Source organism: Epinephelus moara, chromosome 7 (genome assembly GCF_006386435.1).
Source record: "Epinephelus moara isolate mb chromosome 7, YSFRI_EMoa_1.0, whole genome shotgun sequence".
NCBI classification, from domain to species: domain Eukaryota; kingdom Metazoa; phylum Chordata; class Actinopteri; order Perciformes; family Serranidae; genus Epinephelus; species Epinephelus moara.
This window is the reverse complement of record NC_065512.1, coordinates 28,420,818-28,443,740: the sequence shown is the minus strand read 5'-3', so window position 1 is coordinate 28,443,740 and position 22,923 is coordinate 28,420,818. Positions and strand designations below refer to the sequence as shown.

Here is a 22,923-nt window from a genome sequence, read left to right as displayed (position 1 = left end):
ATTTCTAAGTTAACAAATATTGCTGTAAATGTGGTAAAAGGTGACGTTAAAAAATTCACAACACTTTTTTAAACATTGTTTGAAGCTAAATGTGTCAAAATGTTGATGTTATTTTCAGCATGAGCCACTTTACAAACGGCACCCCATACTTTATGGATCAATAATACAAACACAACCAACACCACCATATTTTCTCATTGTGGAGTCTGCGAAATTTGAAAACATCCTTTTTTTGTTTTTTGCCCTCCATCCACACTAAGTCTGTTTTTCACACTCTAAAAGTTAGCTTTTTGAAAACACTCTCCAGAGTGGATAAATCTGGAAAAAAAACATAAAAAAACAACAACAACTAGTCTAACACTGGAAGGGGGAAAATTAGCCTTTTGAAAATAATGACATAAGCTTTTCCAGACATCGTTTTGTTGTTGTCAACTTTAATACACTGTAAGAAATGTAACTGTTCTTATTGTTTAGATGTTACAGAGTGGAATGATTTTGATCTGAAACTTCAGATTTAACTTGGTTAGTGTGGATACAGTGGAAAGGTGTCAGTGCACGTTAAGGCTCATTTATACTCCTTTTATGTACGAAAATACATCAGTTTCAGCTGTTAAAAACCTCACTGCCCTCATACTTCCATGCACCCTTTATAAAGGCACTGATACAGTCAATAAATGGCACTAGATGGCCAAGTCAAAGGTTTCAAAAAACAAATGAGGTGGAGGTGAATGGAGGCAGAGGTGTAGATGGTGGCGGTCTGTACGGCCATTACATACATGAGATCTGGATACACTACACTGCCATCAGGATCTCTGGCTGTACTGCTCTGTTTCATCCATGTCCATATGTTTTCAGAAAACATACACAAATACAGACCAGATGAACACAGAGTACAGACAGAGGCTCTGACTGTCTAATGTTGAACCTAAATTAACCCTGAGTTGAAGTCTCTCCCCACATGCCTTTCTGATGTCAGAACTGGGGGCTGTAACTTTCTGAAGCAAAGAATCTCCACTAGCATGTCCACTTTACGCAGCAATTGAACACTACTACAACACTTACCTTCAAACATTGTTGGACAACACAATGTACAAGATAGTTTGTTGTTTTGATACATTCAGTGTTAAGCTCCAACCTCCAAAGAGCTCCAGAGACTTGACCTCTTTCCAGTGAAATTTGCATAAACTTGCCATTCATCACCAGGCTGAACCAAGCTGTTGAAACTGGACCCACCTGCGCCCAGTTTCTTGTAGCAACTTCAAAAGCAAGACCACAACTGAGACGATTTGGAACGCTCTGAGTGCAGGGAAAACAAGACTCTTACACAATAAATAAGTGGAGTCCGTGGGAGCTGTATGTACACACACTGTGCTCAGAACTTGAAAGGTCTTCCCTCCCATCCCTCTGGTTTTGGCACTTCCTCTCTGCTATGCAAACATGAAATCTATAACATTGCAGTTGTTTAATTCTGTGGTTTAATGGAAGGACCAACATGAGAGCTGGCGGGAAATGACTCTGTTCTAAATATGTAAATTACTTGTAGTTTGCATATTCATATTGGGAGGAGTTGGTAGTGTTTAAAATTAAGGCAGAGTGACTAATGGACTGACAATTTCTGAATTTTTTTTTTTTTTTTCATCCCACAATGGTAGGAGAATTCCCTTGGGGGCAGCAAAAACAAGTTGTGAACACAACACTGACTCACTTCAATTTTCAGCTTGATATGGCAAATGTGTTGGCTAACAGTCAGTTACTGACACATCCAGCAGGTATGGAACAACATTAGCATTCATTTGGAGGTGTGTTTCTGGCCACATGGTGAATGTAAGACCAATATTAACTCTCTTATATGAAGTCAATGTTTTTAGTCAGCCTAGAGGCTTGACTTTAGGGTCTACTTCACCTTGAAAGATGAAAAGATGCAAAAATATGCATTAATTTACCACTTAAACCAGACCGGACCCACAAACGGCCAACTTTATGCATTACAGTAGCACAGATGTCAGAACTTTGGACTAAGACATGGGCAGAGACCCCCCCACCAAACTTGGTTGGTAAAAGGGTACCACTTCGCCCGTCTAGCAACCTACAGTTCATCTGGTAGATAAATCACAATTGTTACTTTTTAAGCACGCAATGTCATTAGCACCACCACAAACCCACGGCCCTGTGTTGGTGTGGACAGAGGGGGGCCTTTAAATCATTATGTTGGGCTCAGTGTTCAATGACTTAAACCACTGGCGATGGATGATGCCAAACCCTGGCCTCCGAAGCACTTTGTTTTAAGGCTTAATTAGAAAATGTTGGCATGTTAATAACACACTAAATTATGATGATGATCCTTTTATACCCACTTAGCATGAGCATACTGGAATTATCATTGTTAGCACATTAGTGTCCATTTAACTCAAAGCACCACTGTGCTGTGTCCAGCATGGCTGTAGGTTGGGTCTCCATATAATGAAGATTTTTTTATTGTACAATAAAACACAGTTTAGGAACATATTGGGAAGTTCTCTTCTTTAATGGTGGCTCAAGTAGTAGCATTGAGCCATTGTTTTTTTTTTTTTTTTTTTTTTTTTACAGCAGCTTGGTTCAAAGATCAAAACTTTGTGCCCTGCACAATGTACCACATCACTAAGTAAATCAACACATATAAAGTTAACATGGACATTGTGTCATTCTGTTGCAGTTAGAATCTGTTAACACTACACTCCTGGATGGCTTACGTACATGCAACAACCAAAAATATTCAGGTATTGTTAGTGGCGAGCATGCACACTGGCCTTGTCGTGGCTCCTCCATTGTGTCTGACATGGAAAAAACTGGTTCTGTAACTCTCTGTATTCAAAAGCAGGTTTCAGGGATCGTCTTTGATGTCAACATGACCAGAAAAAGCTCATGTATGTGCCCATCATTGTTGAATGCTGCCATCTCTGAACATGTCTATGTAGGAAAAGTGCATAGAGGATCAATTTCACACTAACCAGCACTGGGGCAGTTTGACAGCAGAGTGGTCCTTTAAGAAATATCTCTGGCTTTAGCTCCATCACTTTCTCTTGATTGTAGAGAGCAAACAGTGGAAATGCTGCATGATGACAACACGGTCAGACACCAGTTTTCATGTGTGTCCCCCTATTGCTCAGTTCCATCTTCACAAAGGAACTCCAGGAGTAACAGTCCTGACATGAAAAGGGAGAAAAGGGGATATGGTTGGGTTAAATGAACTGTACTTTTCCATATTAAAACAATACGAGTGAAGCTGCTTTCATGTTGCACTGGCATCCTAAGACACAAATGTTGTTATACAGCAAAATACCATTTGACAACCCCTGTAGTGTCCGAGAGTTCTAAACTGGACCACCTCACCAACTCTCCAGACTGAACTATGCTCCACTTGGGTCTGCTGATACCGCAGCTGCAGTTTGTGGATTTGTCACCCTGATATTGTTAAAAGGCTTCAGTCCTTCTATCCAGGGTCAGTGGTCCCACCAGAAATGTTATGTTTGTAGGAAGTGGCCAGATGAGGTCACTGAAAATCTTGGGGAGCTACACCAAAATCAAAAGTCATAACTGGGGCTGGAGTCTATCCCAGCAAGAGGCAGGGTACGCCCTGGACAGGTCGCCAGACTATCACAGGGCTGACACATAGAGACAAACAACCATTCAAATTCACATTCACACCTACGGACAATTTAGAGTCACTATTAATCTGCATGTCTTTGGACTGTGGGAGGGATCCGGAGTACCCGGAGAAATATAAAATAGAATTATTTTACTATCTTGGCAGCACCACAGCCCAGGGTGTTAACATGGGCTGTGTATTACTTTAGGAGCCAGTATGGGCAGCTGCAACTTCTCATGCCATTATTTCACGACAGTGTTATAGGAAAAATTTTCGGCTCCAACCAACATGATAAAGCTCATCACCAGGCTGTCATAAAAGGTAAACAATGCTCATAATGAATAAAACTCTAACATGCTCGTAAAAGCTGAGAATCCAGTTAAAATGACAACATGTTGACAACCTGATGAAATGTGCCGCTTTGGAAAATAGGAACAGTTTGCAGCCAAGCTGATGCCTGTCTGTTACATCTGCCTGCATAACCAAATAAAAAACAATAATTAACTCCAGATCAATGCAAACTGCTTTCAGGGATTTTGTCTATTTACTTGCACAATTTGTGCCGGTTATGTTCACATTTTGAGCATTTTGTGACAGACGTATTTTCATTCACATATAATTTTAATTAAAATGTTCAAACAAGAGAAACATCTGACTTCTTATGTGCTTTGAAGACATACAAAAAGAAAAAAAGGAGCCTTTTATGGGGAAACTCTTGTGCTAATGTAGTTTTGATGTTGCTGCAAACTCTGAAGTGATTGTACTGTTCAGCCAGACGGTGGTGCCAAAGCCATCAAAACACCCCCCAGTGGATATTTTCTGTTTTTTCCACTGTATCATTCATCATTTGTTTCACCTGACTCACCATGAAAATTATTTGCAAATGTCATATTGATCTTAACTGTAAAGACTGTAGTAGTGTTTGGTGTGTACAGATGGTGTGGTTTTTACAGTTATGCTTTGGAAGAGGCAAAAAGCTGATAAGCACTGGGTGCAAAGCAAGCTATGTGCACTCCCTCTCTATCTTTCTCCTGGTTTTACTCAAACATGTGGCTTAAATGTGGGCAAGTCTCTAAGTAGATTCTGTTGGTATTCCAGTTTGCTATCAGATCAACACGTTTTAGACTCATTTTTACTAAAATTGATATGCTTGTAATTCTACCTGAAATTAATGGCCAAAGAAAATGCACACTGTCCCTGAGAGGGTCATTTAATACTACCAAGTAGCACTTGAGATCACATTTAGCACACAATATCCAGCTGTAAAATGAAGCCTTGCTGCCTTTGCTTTGTTACAATGAATCCTTCATCTCAAACTCTGTTGTTATGTCAGTAAACGTACCCCAAGTGTAAAAAAAAAGGATGGAAACTAAAGAATTTTATGATAACGTTCTGCAGGAGCTGATCCCAAACATTCAAATAAATTAATTGGCACTTCAAATAAACAATTTGAAATCTGTTGGTGATGTTTTAATTGCACCCAGTGACTATTCCCACAGAAAGGGTGTCAGGCACTGCATTGAATCAAAGGTCTATTGTGACATTCAGTAAAAAAAAAGAATTAAATAACAAGATACCTCTTCACTGAATTGATACTGCCTCAGTGCTGCAATCAGCAACATTTTGTTCAGAACTGCTCCTCTTGTGTTTCATTGTATAACCTTTATATTTTGCCTGTATTGCCTCATCGCCTCGAACACAAGTCTTCAATCACTGGACTTTTGTCACACAGCCATTAAAGCTTAAAGAAAATGTAGGGTGATTAGTTCAAACACCCAGCAGAGTTTTTGAATTTAGGTATAACTAATTAACTATTTGCACCCTGTAAACTAACTGCAACTGCACAGTCTTCTCTGCAAGGTGAGTTGTTTGGCTGTAACCACATGGTGGTGCCAAAGTCACATGGATCCCTAAACTCCAGTCTTGCCCAAAGTAGAAAGTGTTGTTGCCTTTGTATAGCCATCAGCACAGCGTTTGACCTTTTGCTGTCTGCACCGTGTGGTCAGGACTGCTGCGTCTGCCAGTTCTCAAATGAATAAAGATCACTCAACATTGTGGGTTTTTTTTTCTGGCATCATTCAAACAGCCCTGTAGATATGAGTGTGCTCTGTTGGAAGTCATTGTTGTTTACATTAAACACAATAAAACAGTGTTAAAGTTGTGTATGCATCCTACAGAGCCCTCATCTCCAAAGGTGCGGCTACTGCTACGTTTACTCTGAAGTGACTGTCCACTCATCACTAACATAAAACTAGCAGTTGTGCAAGCGGGATTACACGACTAAACGTTTAAAGGGTTAAAACGTGGACGTGTTGCTGAACAAAACCTGATAACAGTGACATCAAACCTCTTACTTGTCTCCCACACGGAGTGAGTGAGACTTCAAAGCTAGATCTTTGGTCTGACTCTCTGCACGGATGCGCGCCGACCTTGGAGTCTCCAGACGCGCAGCGGAGGATTTTGCGCACTGAAATCAAGTAGAGCTGAAGAGAGCGCACAGCGAGCGGACTGCTGTCTGACTGACTGCAGTCCTGTCACTGGGACCCGGGCTCACCTGGCTGTACTTTGCCGCGCACATCGTCATTGTATTAATACCACTGCACGGGAAGTAGGGGGAAATATAGTCTTCAGTTTATTTCGGTTTGGTTTGGTTTGAGTCACCTTGTTTGTAGAGAAGTGTCCCAGCTGCTCAAGGAAAATTCACTCAACACCCTGAGAGACGGAGACGTTTGAGAGGATTTTAGGAGTCTTTCCAGAGAGTGGATTGAACAAGGATGATTGCAACCGCCTTACACAACTAAGTGAGGTATTACATTTGAAAAAACGGTAAGAGAAAGTTTCTATTTTTTTTTATGAAGATAAGGTTCCAATGCACAATCTTTGAGGTCCTCCCAGATATACCAAAAGGGGGTCTGAGTGATTCACATCGTGAATGTTTGCCACTTTTCTCGCAGGTGATCACAGCAATGCTTCAACGGCATGTGCGTCTGTCCCTCTCCAAATCTTCCAGAGAGGATTTAAGCGCCGCTCATTTTGAATAAGTCGAGAAGTCATCGAAGATGAGAGCTCTGCAAACAGTCCTGTTTCTTTTCCTCCTGCACCAGGTGAGATGTGAAATGATTGAGTGAGAATGTAGAAATATGTCTGCCATCTAGAAGTCTTGAAAGAGAAAGTTAGAGACACTAAATGTGCTAATTTTTTTTTTTTTTTGTTAAATTATTATTTCTATTTTAGTATTATGCTGTTGGCCTCTTACATGACATTTGCTTGTCTCACTTAAAGGTTTATATGTTTATATTTTTTTATTATTTATACTCACATCATTTTGTTGAGTCGTCAGTTACTGTAGATCTGCATCGTATAGCTCATGCATTGTAAGATTACTCAGTCACCACATCATGCCAAATGACAATTCAGTAAATTCCTGGCGTGAAATTTTAGTTGACACAGTCAGCAGCAGTAAATATGTTGGCCGACATGAACTCCTCAGTCAGTCTAACAGAGGATAAGCTTGTTTTGTGTTATTTTAACTAATTCAATAAAATACCCAAACACTTTATTTTAATGTACAAGATTTTTTAAACATTTATCAAGATGCAGGACATTTCATCACCTATACAAATATGGTGATTCATAATTTCTGCAGCCTATGAAGAATAAAATATATACACATTAGAAACATGAATTGCCAAATTGATTGGATTTAATTTTGCAGAACAGACAGTTACTTTCTCAGTAATGCACAATATTATATGCAGTTAATTTTCCTAATAGCATCTGAATTAACATATTATTCATAACACTGCACTGTGACTTTTCCTAAGAAACATATGGATATAGAGAAATGTTAATGCATGTGCATGTCTATTTGTATAATAATACAGAACATGCACATTACATTTTGAGTGAATGTGAGCACAGTGCTCATTATATTATAATTAACAATTCTGCTGTGTTCTTAATTTAGAGATAAAGTTAATGTAGTTTTAAAAAAAAATCACTTCACTATTTACTGAATATAAAGAAGCATTTACTGATGTGCCTGCTTGCAGAGATTAGTTTTTTCATTGTGGTGAGTTTTTATTTATTATATATTGGCTCTGACATCCTGCCTGTGTCACTTATGGCTCAACAAAACCAACAAAACCCAACGGCCTTTTCATTTATTCAGATATATCACACAAATATTTGTGTCATTTATTTGCTTCAAGGCTTGAGCAAGCTTTGACCTCTGTGTTGAACCCCTGACACCCGTGATGTATCTTTGCTGTGCTAAAATGGAGTTAAAGAAATAAAATGACAACTGAGAACAATAGGTGCAAATTGCAGAGCCCGTGGGTTTCAAAGCCTGTGCTCTTCCTTCTTTATGACTTATACAGTGTGATGAAATCACAAGTCCCTGTGAATATATGGAAAATTATTAGTATTTACTCGCAAATGATCGCCTTAAGCTTCTTGACAGAATCTTTCTGTAGTCTAATTCTGTTACTATTGCAGGAATAAGCTCTCCAAAGGAAGATCATAAGCTTTATGGAAATATAAAGGTCTTTCCCCTTCTTCCCAACAGCTGCTGATGTCCTCTATAGGCAGTTGAATAAAGAGTGGGTTTTATCATGATCATCCTTGCTTTAGGGACTCTTGCCGTGATCAGACCTGAACAGAAAATGCCATGTGATTGAAGAAGTTCTTCACATCTGTGCCGTCCTCAAAAGAGGGCTTCTTTAAAGATAGCCTTGAACTGTGCAGATGCAGTGGCAAAGTGCTGTCTGCTCTGGCTGCTGTTGTAATCAGCCCTGTGCCTATTGGGAGCTCTGCCTCCAGAGGGAGAGAGAGCCAGGCTGGCTCCCTGGAGAGGCTCTCTTCATATGCCTCAGTGGCTTCCCTCCCAGCAGACCCACCACTGTCTGACTGGGGACATACTGGCCCTTATCAATATTCCCCCACCTTCCAAAGGGTGGAAAATGTTTAAATACTAGGCTGAAAGCATGAAATATGCACCAAACTTCTTGAGCTGCAAAAAACTTTTTTTTATTTTAGTATGTCAGCTTCAAAAGACAGTTTACTATGAAGACTTTAAGGATGTGATTGGGGTGATATGTGGCAAAGTTGCAATGCTAGATTTCAACCCATGGTGTCACAGGATGCACCTCAGACAACTGAACCACTGGGGTACCCTGTTATAATGAAGGACACATTTTTCATTGTTTTAAGTAGAGGTTCAGTGTCTGTAGCCTTTAGTCTCACATACTTGTGGCCGCATCATCCAAAACAAGAAACCAAAAACACAAATGCTTTTCTTCTTTTCTTTTTGCCTTCATGCACACTCACATAGAAAACACCCAGAATATGAATCAAATGGTGAAAATATAACTCCGGCCCCAGCATCTGTGCCATACCCCAGGGACAAATAAGAGGGTCAAAGCCATCCTGGGAGAATCCATTCTTCCCCATGACATCTGCTGCAGTTATCCTGTGTGCAATGACAGCAGAACAATGTAGATAAACATACTTGAGAGCCCTGCTCTCTGCCATCTCCCTCTGCCTGTCCTGCCCTACAGATTGCGTGCAGGGAAAGTGGGTTTTTCAGCACTGCTCAGGATTAAGTTCGAGAAGACGTTGACAAAGTCTATTACGCCTTTGTATTTTATTGCCAGGGTAGGAGCTCTGTGGTAATGCTATGTCATAACAAAGCATCTATGTGGCCCATGCCAACAGGATCAGCCGTGGTGTTAAATGTATATCTACATCCTCTATTACCTTACAAGCCGCCCGGAGTCGGACTGAACAGGGCAGAAGCGAGCGTCTTAATAGAAGGGTGTGACGCATTAAAGAGACAAAGCTTAGCCGTTTACTCGTAAGCTGAACGTGTCTTGTCCTCTGGATCCGCTACATGCTTTGGAGTTCATCCTCTGCAACTTTGATGTGTACTGATTTAAGGGATTACAAGTCATTTCCCAAAGGATTTGGCTTTAATTTCAACACTTATTTATTAATTTATTAACATGCAGTCACTTGATCATTTATCTGTTTATCCATCAATGAAAGTGGAAAATCATTAGAACAAGAAAGTCAGAATGTGAAAATATTATTGTGAAAATTCTGCCAGAGGATTTTTTTTTTTTTTTTCCCGCTTGTAGTTTTTCTCTGCAGTGCTGGAGCGAGACAGTGAGGCTCTATTCAAAGTCAGAAAGGGCTCTGGCAAGGACAACAGTTTTATCCCTGTCTTCATAACAAAACACAAATTCTACATAAATTCCCTCTCTAAGGGCTCTTTAACCCTTTTCCCCTTCCCCATGCTCAATTAGGTTTGGTTTTATTATTTATTTATTGTATATTTAAAGGCAACTAACACTGGGAAGAGTAATAAAATGTACAGTGGGGGGATTAGGAGCAGCTCTTTAATCTCACGCTTCTGATAATACTGCATGGGCTGATTGATTAGTTTTTCAGGAAGCTTATGTCAGAAAAACCTAATCCGTCTTTGGATTGTGCCAGCCTTGTAAGGTTTTCCGTGCTGCCACTTTATCATGGCGGCGAATTACAGAGCTGCTGGGCTGTGATAAGGTCCTCGTCTCTTTTACAGACCCCACCGCCCAACCCCCTGCGCCCCCTCCTTTCCCTCTGGACAATAAAAAAAATTGTGTTTATATTCTTCACATCCCTGCTCTGCCTGGTCTTCACATCAACCTCTCCCAGGATTTGCCTTGTAAGAAAGAGAGGGGGAAAAAAGAGTGGAACTTAAGTCTTCAAAAACCCACCAGAGAAATTGGGTGTGGAGCGAGAAAAATATGAGAGAAAATGGCAGGCAGGGCAGTAAGAAATGTCTGTGGAAGTGATTAAACATGGATTGACAGAGTGAAGGGGTCTTGTATGCATGTGCTGCCTTCCAGGAATCATTTTAGGGCTTACATGGTGCTGATGTGTATCTGTGCTCATATTGGGGTCACAATCTTTCTAGCCAGAAGGCTTGACTAGATAATCCCTCATAAACAATACTGTCTGTGGCATTTGCAGTCCTCGGCCTGTATGTTGTCTCAGACCTCTGAAGAAAAGGTTGCCATTTCTGCGCTTTAAATCCCTCAAATGTGTCTTGCAGACACTACAGGTTGCATTGACTGTATTGAGCCCTGCAACCCATCCCTTTTCCAATCATCAATCATAATTGTGTGTGTGCTGGCAATAAATCCATGATAAAGGTCCTGAAATGAAAAGAAAGAAGTTCCAAATGATTGATAGGTGTGACGCTATTGCCCTTTGCATTGACAATAACCATAATCTGGCTGCTGGATGGACCATTAAAGACTTAAGTCAAACAATTATGAGCAGCGCGATTACTTTCCTCCCAGCTTCCCTCATGATGTGAATTGTTAGGAGGAAGTTCTGAGCAGCTCTATAGAGCAAATCACACCCACTGTGGCGGCTCTGGTGCGGGAAACATTATGTTTAATATGATTTTGAGTTTCCTGATCTTGGTCCACAGCTATGAATTTTTATGGGCGATGTGCAGCCCGAGGCAGTGTTAGATCTGGAGGCTCCACTACCTTATAGCGTTGTCATTACCGCTCTGCAGGGTCAGAAACATCCAGCACTCTCTAAAGCACAACCTCGCTGTTTAGCAGCTCTTTTTACTGTCTGTGTCTCTTTTTTGCTGCTGCAACAAAACAAAAGGTGGAGATCACTTACATCATGTGCTTTGACTGTGTGGATGTTGGAGCTTCATATGAGGAATCAGGGTGTCACTTTTTCTTTCATTAAATCAAAAATGACAGTAGTTAAGTTGTTGCATCGCAGCTGCGAGTTCTCCATTTATGTTTGAAATACCATGACTCACAATCAGCTGCGCCGTCACATAAAACCGCAACTGTAGTACGCACAAAAGTGAAGTTTCTGCCACTCCTCAAACACTCTGACATGTTAAGTTCTTAATTATCACCCTGTTTGGTTCTTTGGAGAAGGCAATCAAACTACATGTCAGAGCTCGGGAAAATGATTGACCTCTTTAATTAAAACTGTGTTGCTTTCTTGTAAAAGGCAAGGTGTGACACCTTTAGAATAAGTACAATAAATCTCCTCTCTGATTATTCTCACTTTTGCATTTCCTCCTCTGCCTCTGGGCTTTGAGGCCTTTCTTTCCAGCTTGTCATTTCCAGCCCTAACAAAGCACTGTCAGCTCCCCTCTGTCTTTGTATATTTCTTGTGAAGTACCTGTCTTCAGAGCTACTCAGAGAGAAAGGAAACAGCGTCTTCCCTACTCTTGTTTCTTCTTCAAAGGAAGCTGCTTCTGTGAAATCAGCCGAGGCGCAATCTGCTTTGAGAACAGAAACATTTGCTCTGTCAAATTTAGTGGACGTGCGTTTGAGCAAATCAAGTGAAAACATTTCTGAATAAAACAACCCGTATCATTTGCAGCACGGATTTGAAGAGAGGAAAACACAAAATTGAACTTGTCACACACACACACACACACACACACACACACACACACACACACACACACACACACACACTCACACACACACACCTACACACACATACACACACAAAAGCTCAATGAGAGAAACATTTAGATTACGTCTTCCTGAGATGAAAGTGGAAAGACGAAAACTGGAAGTATTCATGACAAAATAGCATGCCATGCCTCCTCAAGTATTAGCTGAGGAGTTTTACAAGCATGTTTACCATTGTTGTACAAAGTAGAAGGTGTTAAAAAATGGTCAAGAGAATGATAATTACACTGAGTCGGACGCGCTTTGTGGTATTATCCTCCTGAATCCCTGCTATCAGACACACGGAGGTGTGCTGCAGGTGTCAGGAGCCAGCACAGGAGTTGGCGCTTTGACCATGTAAGGGGATTATGAAACTGATGATGCGTTGAAAGGTAACGCCTGCCTAAAAGTGAAGTGTTCAGGGCTTTGCTGCTGTCACATGTGGCAGGTGCTGAGATAACACAAGTATCCAGATTACCTGGAGGCTCTCGTCCCAGAGCCCCTCCCCACTCCCCCTTCTTCTCTCCTAGTGGGATCTTTGCCAACACTTTCTGAACACCTGACATCATCGCTTCATTTAAATTACTCACACCAAGATGTTCGCAGTAGTGTCCCACTCTCACCCGCTGGGTCTTGCCGCCGATGTAGGTGAACAATGATCTCCTGCAGTTAATTCACAAAGGAAGCACGTTATAGTAAATTGTGAGTAGCTGGGTAATTTTCATTGATTTTCATGCAAGGGGAGCATTGGATCCACAGTAAATATTTACAAAAAGATAAAGCTTCTTCCTTCATCTTTTAATTTTCTTTTAGTTACTTAGTAACTGATAAATAAATAGTGCATTGCATCCATTGCTCTTTGCAGCAATTGAATTGATTTCAAACAGATGTAGAATGTAATTAAGTATATGTGCTCAGCTACTGTGCTTAAGTACAATTTTAAAGCGTGTTTTATGGGTAAGTCCCATTCTTTTTACCCCACTGTGTTTATCCGTCAGCTTCAAGTTCCTTTGCAAATCAAAGCCTTGGATACAAGGTATTTGATATGCACATCTACAAATTAAACTTACGTGAAATGACGTAGCTCTCTTGACCAGGTACAACAATATAATTCTGCCTATATATTAATGCATCAGTATTATTATTGCAATAATACAATTAACAGTAATACGACACCAACAGGGTCCAGTCTGCTACACAGTGTGTACTTCTACTTTAGATGTTTTAGAAGTTTATTTTGCTGGTAATACTTGACTTAAACCTGAATGATTACTTGTCGTGAATTTTTTTTGCACTGTCATATTTGCTACTTTTTCTTAATCCACAACCTCCCTCGCTGGCTGTAAATCTCAAAATAATGTCACCACTGTTCAGTAGTGACATGAGTCTGAGTCTCACTCGACAGTTTCAGCCTCCCATAAATTTGATACTGTTTTAGAGGCCCCTTTCCATCCCAATATGGGGCAAGGAAAATATAAAAGAAGGAACGGTCACGACAACAGTGAAAGTGTTCGCGGAGCCAGACTTTGGTGTCAGTTAACTAAATATATGCATTTGCAGCTGCATCTCAGCCTCTGCTGGACAGAGCCATGATCTGTTAGGAGACCAGTAATAACAAACGTGCATATTTAGATTTTTTTTAAATGGAAGTCAACATCAAATGTGTGTTTTTTAATGTGGTGGAAGGATATTTCAGTCAAAGTTAAAACAACCAAGATATGAGGAGGTAAAGTGTGATTTGCAGTGCCCAACCCATTGCCCATTGACTGCAGTAGAACCAACACCGAAGTCTGACTCGTCAAAGGCAGTCACTGTCGTCATGATTGTTCCTTCATTTATATTTTCCTTGATATGGGGAAAATACTTTGGGAGCAAGAGAAGTTGAATTTAGAATTTAATGTAAATGGTCCTATAGTTCACCAAAGCAGCTAATGAAAAAATATCAGCTAATATCAAAATTTTGATTTGGGTATCAGCCTTCAAAAATAGTTTTATCTGGACAAAGAAAAAAAGTTGCATTTTTTAAATTCTGACCACAAATATGACAAAACTTATCCAAAAGCCTGGAGAAATTACACTCTGAAAATCTACTCCAATCAACTTTCACTTCCTGTTGCCTGACAGCAAGTATGGGCAATCTGACTTTAATACTGAAGCAATATAAGACAAGAACAGGAGTGCTGTGTGCAGAGCCGGTCCTACCCATTAAGTGATATAAGCAGCTGTGTAGGGCCCTCTGGTCTCTGGGAGCCCCCTAGAAAATTTGTATTTTATAAATGAACTAGAGATAATAACAACTGAACTTTTTGAGGCTATGTGAGTAATTTACTGTCCCCTACAAAACAAGCACTCCTGGGATTCTATAACTAAAAAACAAACAAAAAAATCACAGCATGTGGTTGCATTAGATATGATATGAAAGGTTAAACAAAATTAATGAGCAATCCAAGAACGAAAGTCAACATAAATATCTCTTTGACAGTTTGTCAGCACTGCAGCCCATGAATTTAAGTTAAATATTTGGGAGTTAAAGACAAAAACTGCATTTAACATAGACGTCACTACTAATATGTCTCTCTTCAGTTTTTAGATGATTATTTGTACATTATGTGAGCTACTAATATTACAGCGCACGAGGTGGTTCAGGGCAACATGTTAAAATAAAGGGGACCCCAAAGCAAATCCTGCTTGGGGCCCTCAAAAGTCTCGGGCCGGCCCTGGCTGTGCTTTTTGACACTGGTTTGCTTCAAGTGGAGTTCCCAGTAAGCTGTGCTTGGTTTACACAAACCACGTCCTGGCTTTCTTGCAAGATAGCATTTTTGACACTCCAACTTGCTCTGCATTACGGCACTGATGGAAAACAGATTTTTGTTGCACGTAGATTTGACAAAATGACCGACATTTATGTTACCCAACAGAAAATAGATGATGCAGATGACATTAGGCCCTGAAGGTGCCTTTGGATCACTAGGTGCTGTATTACACGTATAAAAGGACCAACCACGATGCTGATGTAAATACTACCCAAACACACTATATAAGCGAGGTCTGAGCTAAATGTGGTATCATTTCCTGTAATTTGTCCCCTTTATTAGGAACAACTGAAGCACGTTTCTACAATTCTGTCTTGGCAGCTTCCACACCGCAGGAGAGGTAATTGTGTGTGATTTGTGCAGTTTAGTGTAATGCTTCCTGTAGGGAAATGCTCTCTAATGATACCAAATGCTCCACTATGACGACTCGTGCAAACACCAAAACAAATAGAAGTCCGCCAATGTTGAAAAGAGGTGAGGCGAGGCATGGCTTCAGTCAGTGTCAGCTGCTGGGAGGAGAGGAAAAGATTGTGACACTATAAACATGACTAATAACTCACATTGTAGGATTTATGCTAGGCACAGGAGGGTTATGCTACGTGCTGTAATTTATGCTAATCATAGGATGTGAGCAGCTCCGAGTGACATCATGAGCAGTCAGATAATATTTTGCCACAACATGTGGTAAAAACAGGCTCCTAAACATTGTTCATACATAAGGAACACGTGCATTATAACTTCATGAGCTCAATTTGTTTTGCTGTATTTGTGTCACAGTAAGGAAGGACTTGCTTGGATAGAGAATCTCCATTAGAGCTCAAGTGGTCTGCATATTTATAATTCTTGGAGGAGGCAGTGGGCAGCGGTAAGAGCTCTTGCTCTCTGTCAAGGCTTTGAATGTCTTCTCACTTCTCCACAAGAGAGGTCAGAGGTCAGATGCAGCGACAGATCGACAGCTGTGGAGCTAGTAGAGATAATGTGTCTGGCTCAAGGACACTTCTGCAAGATGAATGCTCTCTGACACAGTACTGAAACATTAAACTCATCATCTGGCAATATTGTTGAAAGCAAACAATACATTTTCAAACACTGGCAATAAAGCAAAGAGTGGAAAATTGTAGCCAACCAGCTATTTCTAATATTTCCATTTGGCTGCTTAATTTTTAGGCTTGCATTGAACTGCATTTGATCGTTGCACACCTCATGGAGCATTAAAATCTTTGTTTGTGTTCTTCTGTGTGGCTGAATGGTGTTGGAGCGACTGATGCAGCCCTCATGTTCGTTGGTATCCATGTTTGTTTTTGATCACTGGCAGCACTCCTGCACATCTGTGGTCCTGCAGAAAATGTAGCTCTTAACAGCGACCAGCATAAAGAAAAGCAGCCGTAACAGAACTATTCGCAATCTGAGCAGTCACAGTTACAGTGTGCAAAGTACTTTTGTTTTGCCATTTGATCATTTTGGTCACACTTTGCATCGCACACTTAATGTGAAGCACGAAACCAAATTCAGCGTGTTTCGCACAGTTTGATGTTAACGGCTTGTGTTTTTAACGTCGCTCACTCTGATAATAAACGCCTCCTCACCTCTCGATAGCGCTAGCACACTCGTTACATATTATGTTTCATGACAACGACATGATGCGCGCTCTTCAGGTTTTTCTAGCACACCTGTCAACAGTAAGAGGTAGAAGTGATGTGATGTGGAGATACGGAGATGGTGATGCTGCTGCTGGGAGTATAGCAATGAAAACGTCAGCATCACTTTCCTTTGAGCTTGCCGTTCCCTCTCCTCCCACCGTCAACACTTGTACAAAATGTTAAGACAGTGAGAAGCTGCTGTGTTGTAAAGATACAGAGGTGTCAACAGGGTGATTTTTAAGGTCTTTAACGGCCGGTGTGTTCGTTGTGCAGCCATGTAAATAGACTGTATTGTATACGGTGTATTTCATCTAAACATAGAGTAACAAAATAAATACATCTCACTCTCACAAGGCTTAAATTGTAATTATGCATTAGATACGGGCTGCACCTAATAATAACTACAAATCATCTCAAGTATGTAGATGGTGAATTCAGCCACAAATTCAATATTGGATCTATGACATCTTAAGCAGGAGTGTTAAGATATGTGCTCTGTCTCATTCTCGCAGAGGTCAGGTGGTAATGGCCTAAAGGATTATACTGGAGGGGAGTAGATATGCTACATGCACACACACACACACACACACACACACACACACACACACACACACACACACACACTAACCATAGCCGTGTGTGATTGGTAAGGTGCCCCCGGTGTGGATTTGCTGTTGCGATCCACCACAGTGCTGAAGCACCTGCCATGTGTTTCCCTGGACGGCCTCTGATTAAAAGTGATGGCTCTGGAGCGTGAGGCTGTTCCAGCGATCAGAGCACCAATCTATTCTTCAGCAGCGTGTAGACTCTGGGCTCTGGGCTGCCTAAGCGCCTCCAGGGCCTTCTCTCCTGGAACCGGCTCTGGGTGTGAATCATTACAAATGATATGCCCTGTAACATCAGGAGGAAGATGGCTGGGGAAGGACGTGGGGCAGGGGATTGCAGGTTGAGAATGATTTTAATGTGAGTGGAGCCGCTTGTCATGTTGGACGCTTGAAAGCAAAAGGCTGCAGTCAGTCCGGGGTCTAACGTTAGCAGTAGTGGCTGAGCAGCTCTAATATGGCAGGTGTTGTGCAGCAATAGTGCTGGGAAAGTATTACGCTAGGCAGTGGTGAAGCCGGTGTAATTTCCGCGGGACGTCCAGATTTTTACTACGTAGAAGCGCATCAAGTTAATGAAGCTTCAGACACAGAAAATTAGCAGAGAAATGAATTGCACCACCAAAGTGAGGTCAATTTGCACAGATAAATCCATGAAGAACAGTGGAGTGCATCATTGGAACAGCTCTGCTTGCACTGATGAGCAGGTTAATTGCCCATTTTGTTTATTGTGAGGAAGATGCCTGAAACCAATTTTCCCCAGACGCATATCCCAACCTTATGTGCTGGAGAAAAATCAACTATGGGAAACTCAAAAACAGATTATTTTAGCTGACTGATACGAGCAACTTGGTAATGAGGAGGACGCAGAGGCTTTTACACAAAACAAAAAAGAAAGGAAAGCAGATCTCAGATCATAAGTGGGGGGCCACATTGTCAGCTATGCCAGGTTGAGAGAGAGATTCCATCGCCGGCATCAAAACAACACTGTAGCCTTGCCTGCGGCCCAGAACCCATCACAGCCGAGCACAATGTCGCCGGCTGCTCACTGAAAATGCATTTTAATGGCATCTCTTCAGATGATCCAGAAGCCAGATGTCACTGGCTTCTTAATAACTTTCTAGAGGCTAGTTCTGGTCACTGTGGCAATTACCTTTATGTCAGGCCTCTAAAAGATATGTCTACCCACGGGACAAGCAGGCAGCCAGCTCCATAATGCTCATTACAGATGAATGTCGAGGCTGATTCATCCTGACTCAGTGTGTGGCTCGCTGCTGCTCAGACCACTGTCAGTATTTAAGTTCCCCTAATACCTCTGGATAGTGTTGATTCACACAACATTACATCAAATATACATTACATGGGGTGTATCGACGGAGCCTTTACAAGTGATTGTTGAACTAGTGACATTGTGGATGTTTTATTTAGCCTTTATTTAGTCAGGAAGATCCTTGAGATACAAATATACTAGTGAAAAATGTAGGAAGTTAAAAAATAAAGTCAGTTTCAGGAGAAACACACAGCTCATACCATTAATATCTATCAATTACTCCACTAAAATCAGATTTTATGCTACATTAACAGGTTTTCTTCAAGGCAATTTGTGACTTTGAGACTTATAAAATATTGGAAGCACAGTCACAATATTTTGCAGTTAGTCCCACAACCAAGGTGCACAGACAGAAAATCTTATGCAGCTGTGAAGCACTTTTGACACAGACGGTGGCAAGAAGATCCAGTGCAATAATTGCTTGTAAAGTAAGATAAAAGGCTGGAGATGTATAGCAAATTTACCCAACTCTGCCTCAAGTATAAATAATGTGCATTTTTCTCCTCTGATAAAAGAAGCAACAGCCTGTCAGTGACAGCTAGACTAAGTGTGTGTACTTTAAGGACTGTGTGGAGGATGAACTTCGCAAAACTATTTTTTCCCAACTTTTATACTGGCGTACTTTATAATGGTATGGTAAATGTTTAATTTTTAAAGAACGTTAGGTTCAGCACCATTCAAATGAACTACACAAAATTCCTTTTACACTCCAACATGGCAAACTACGTTACAAAAAACCCCACTTATCATTTACCCTCTTACTTTCAATATTCAATAAGATCAATTCAATCATATTTCCATTCCATTTTTAGGCTGATATTTATGAGTGTAAAAAAATCTGATTACAATATAGTGGCCAATATTAATTTCTCAACATAGCTGCATAACAAAGACAATCATCTCTGATATTGATTTTTAAATCTGGTTATTTAAGACTTAAAGATATGTGTTGACAGCTGAAAAATAAACTTCCCTGTACTCTTTGGAGGGCAAACAATGTTAGGTTGACATGATTTTTAATGACCTCAAACATATTTTTGCCATTGCCATACTGCAGTCTCTTGTTACTTATCAGACATGCACTGTTACGATAACCTGATCTAATATATCTATCTACTGTGTATACTGAATATTAGCCAACGTTTCTTTTATACATTTTACATATTATTAAAGTATTTTTCAAAACGTTTTGTGCAAATGAATCTACTATTTAAAATTAAATTGAATATGTTAGATGGGTCAGCCTGCCTTTAACATCTGCTACCCCCCAAAAATAACTATGATAACTTGAACTTTGAGGATTTTGTTTGCTCATTAGTTCACTATCTTAACTCCCAGCCAATTTGAGTTTAAGTATGTAAAATATGTAGATTGTTCACCGGCCTCAAAAATTCTCATATTAGTCAAAGAAATATGATGTCCTACATCATACATACGTACATTACTTTTTGCAAAAAAGTCTCAAAGCAATATTTTATCTTTGCTCCTGAGATTACTGAGTGTAAATTATAGCAGCACTCTACCTGTCAGTGGTGATGTAAAATGATGATGATGATGATGATGATTAATAGGTGTACATAATGAATATTAAACACCACCCATAAGCAGCTTCAGTATGAAAAAATAAAACTTGTGTTAGTCAGACTTCACTATTGTTGTTTATACTGGCAGCATTTATAGTTCACCCACCTTTGTGTTTACTGCCGTATGACTGCTCTTTTATAAGCCACATATACCTTTGACTGCCGTGGTATATAGATGTAATATCTCTGCTTGGGGGTGTAAGGTTGATGCAACTCGCGGTGTTTTTGTTTAGGATGTACAGGAAGAGGAAGAAGCTAAACCACACAGACAGATATCCGCAATGTTTGCCACAAGTCACTGCCTGGTGCTGTTGAAATGAGGTCTGGTGTTTTCAGCTCCATAAGTCTGCAGTTATTATCATAATAATGTCTTGTTTCAAGTCGCCCCGAAACGCCTCTAGCACAGCAGCACCGATTAAGAAATCTTAATTAAGCTTTTGTAGATTCTCCTTCATCAGACCTTGCCTCTTTTTTTTTTTTCTCACAGCGTCTTGTTGTACAAAAACTCAGATTCCTTTAGTGTGTTTTTAAGAGACACTACTTCTGCCTAAATGAACGAGGTGTGTTAGTGTTAGTGTGTGTGTCGGTGCTGCTGCTGCATGTGTGCAGGGGAGACAGCAAGAGACAGAGAAAGCAACCAAAGCCTATGTGTCAGTGCAAGCTTTCAAGTTCCCAGTGCTTCATCTCTCTTGGGGCATATAAGTATTAGATATCCCTCTGCTGATCCCCTTGTTGTCACAGCAATTTCCCCAGTTGCTCATCATACTTAAACTCCTCTCTCATTTCCATTATAATCATCCTATACAAAGCTCACCTGAGATTTACACTGAAAGACAAAATTTGGTTTCACCTCTTAAGCTGCGCAGCATGTCACACAATGTGTAACGGATATAACAGCTCGGGCTGGCGGGAAGACGAGTGCTGCGTCCTTCTTTTTCACAGCAGTGAAGAAATGTTCCTGTTGGGAGCCCGCAGTCCCACAGATTTTATGTTCAGCATCGCCTGTTATTGTGATGTTGTAAGAGTCAAATCAAATTAACAGCTGAGCTCACACGAGGTATTACTAAGTGGCAGTGTCAGTGAGGGAATACTGCCACTGGAATTGGTTGATTAAATGACTGTGGATGTGATGAGCTACACAGACGGACATTATTACAGTGTTGCCTCATTCATCCATGTTTACAAGGAGCAACTGTCTTAATTAAGCATTGTGAGGGCTGATAGATGGGTCAGGCTCACTGTCCGTGGGAGACACATTGATTTCACATTACATATCCAGATAGCCATTACGTCCTGCTTGCTACATTAAGGTGTTACCGCAGTCTGGGACATAAGCAGCCTAGTAAAGAAAAGCTCTAATTATAAGGCACACAGTTGCACAACATAAGATTCATGCAGCCCTTTTACATGTCGAATGCAAAGCTTTATAGGAATGTGAGTGTGGCAAAACAAATTGTAGCAGACAGACCTAGTTTGTTAGCTTTGTACACATGTGCCTCAGTTAGGCTTACAGCAAAATTATAATTAGTCTGGAAGTAGTGCGCAGCAGCTCAGTGAGAATTCAAACAGCCGCTGCTCAGTGCTTTCAACATCTGCTTCTCTCAGTGATCCCTACAACCGGGCCCGGGGAAAGCCGGCACTACTAATTACTAATAAAACTAGCTAAGCTTATTGCCGTGAATTATTAAAGCTTTATCTGAAGTGGACCAGGAATCGCTCCTGAAGCTAAAAGGCTTTAAGGCACAAGGAGGGATCACAGTTCATTGCTGCGTCTGGATTAGCACTTAGCACATACTTTACCATACTACTGGAGAAGCCTGTTTTATTGTTGGGAACCATTACAAGCTAAAGTTTATAACCTTGGAGTATCTAAGTATAGCCACGCTGGTGCGAGACCAGCTCACATGTTAAGTCCAAGGGATTTGCATTGTCATGTAATCTGACAAGTCGTCCTAAAATATTAGAAGCTTTATGCAAATATGAGCCCAGCTGGGGTTCATCCCTGCATCCAGAATTATTCCCTTACACTGGGTTGTGTATTTCTTGATTTTCACCATCTCTTGGTGCTGCTAGAATAGTGTCACTGTGATATTAATGCCATTTTACTGTGCTTTACTATTGGAACTAAAGAAACCCTCTTTCTCTTTTGATCCTGGTTGCTGTGAAGGAATGCCCACTCTGTAATACATATGCCTGCCAGTATCCTCGGCCATCACACACACAAAAGCATCCTTAACATTGTATAGACAAGTGATTGCCCACTGACGTTTAAGACGACAGACCCTTTGCTTAAATTAGTCAGTCCAGTGGCTTGAATAGAAAATTGTTTAAGTTGTTTATTTAATTATTGTCAGATGTTACAAATCTGACAAGTACAATAAGTGATGTTGATGTCAGTTAAAATGTCATTTTAATGTTGCAAGTTGAAAATATTTTGAATGTGCTGTGATGATTGTAAAAATTAAATGTTACATTGAGTATAAAGGAATAGTTTGACATTTTGGGAAATAATCTTAGTTGTTTTCTTGCTGAGAGTTAGGTGACAAGATCACATGTTACAGTGAATTTGTCTACTTTACTATTTTTATTATTTATTTTACTTGTCTACTTTACTATTTTTATTATTTATTTTACTTGTCTACTTTACTATTTTTATTTTTTTATTTTATTTTATTTATTTTTTTTATTATTTATTTTACTTTATTGTCTACTTTAATATTCTATTTTATTCTATTTTATTCTAATGTCTACTTTAATATTTTATTTTATTTTATTTTATTTTAATGTCTACTTTAATATTTATTTTACTTATTTCATTGTCTATTTTAGTATTTTATTTATATCTTC

General features: G+C 40.2%; 1 protein-coding gene across 1 annotated transcript in view; it reads left to right on the top strand.

The window, feature by feature from the left end:
- The first annotated feature begins 6,050 nt into the window (after positions 1-6,050).
- nxph2a (neurexophilin 2a) overlaps positions 6,051-22,923 on the top strand; it is a 22,013-nt gene continuing 5,140 nt past the window's right edge. Inside the window, exons 1-2 of the mRNA XM_050048792.1 lie at positions 6,051-6,451; positions 6,580-6,729. Coding sequence (XP_049904749.1) covers positions 6,685-6,729 — 45 coding nt within the window. The 5' untranslated portion in view covers positions 6,051-6,451; positions 6,580-6,684. The remainder of the gene's footprint in view (positions 6,452-6,579; positions 6,730-22,923) is intronic.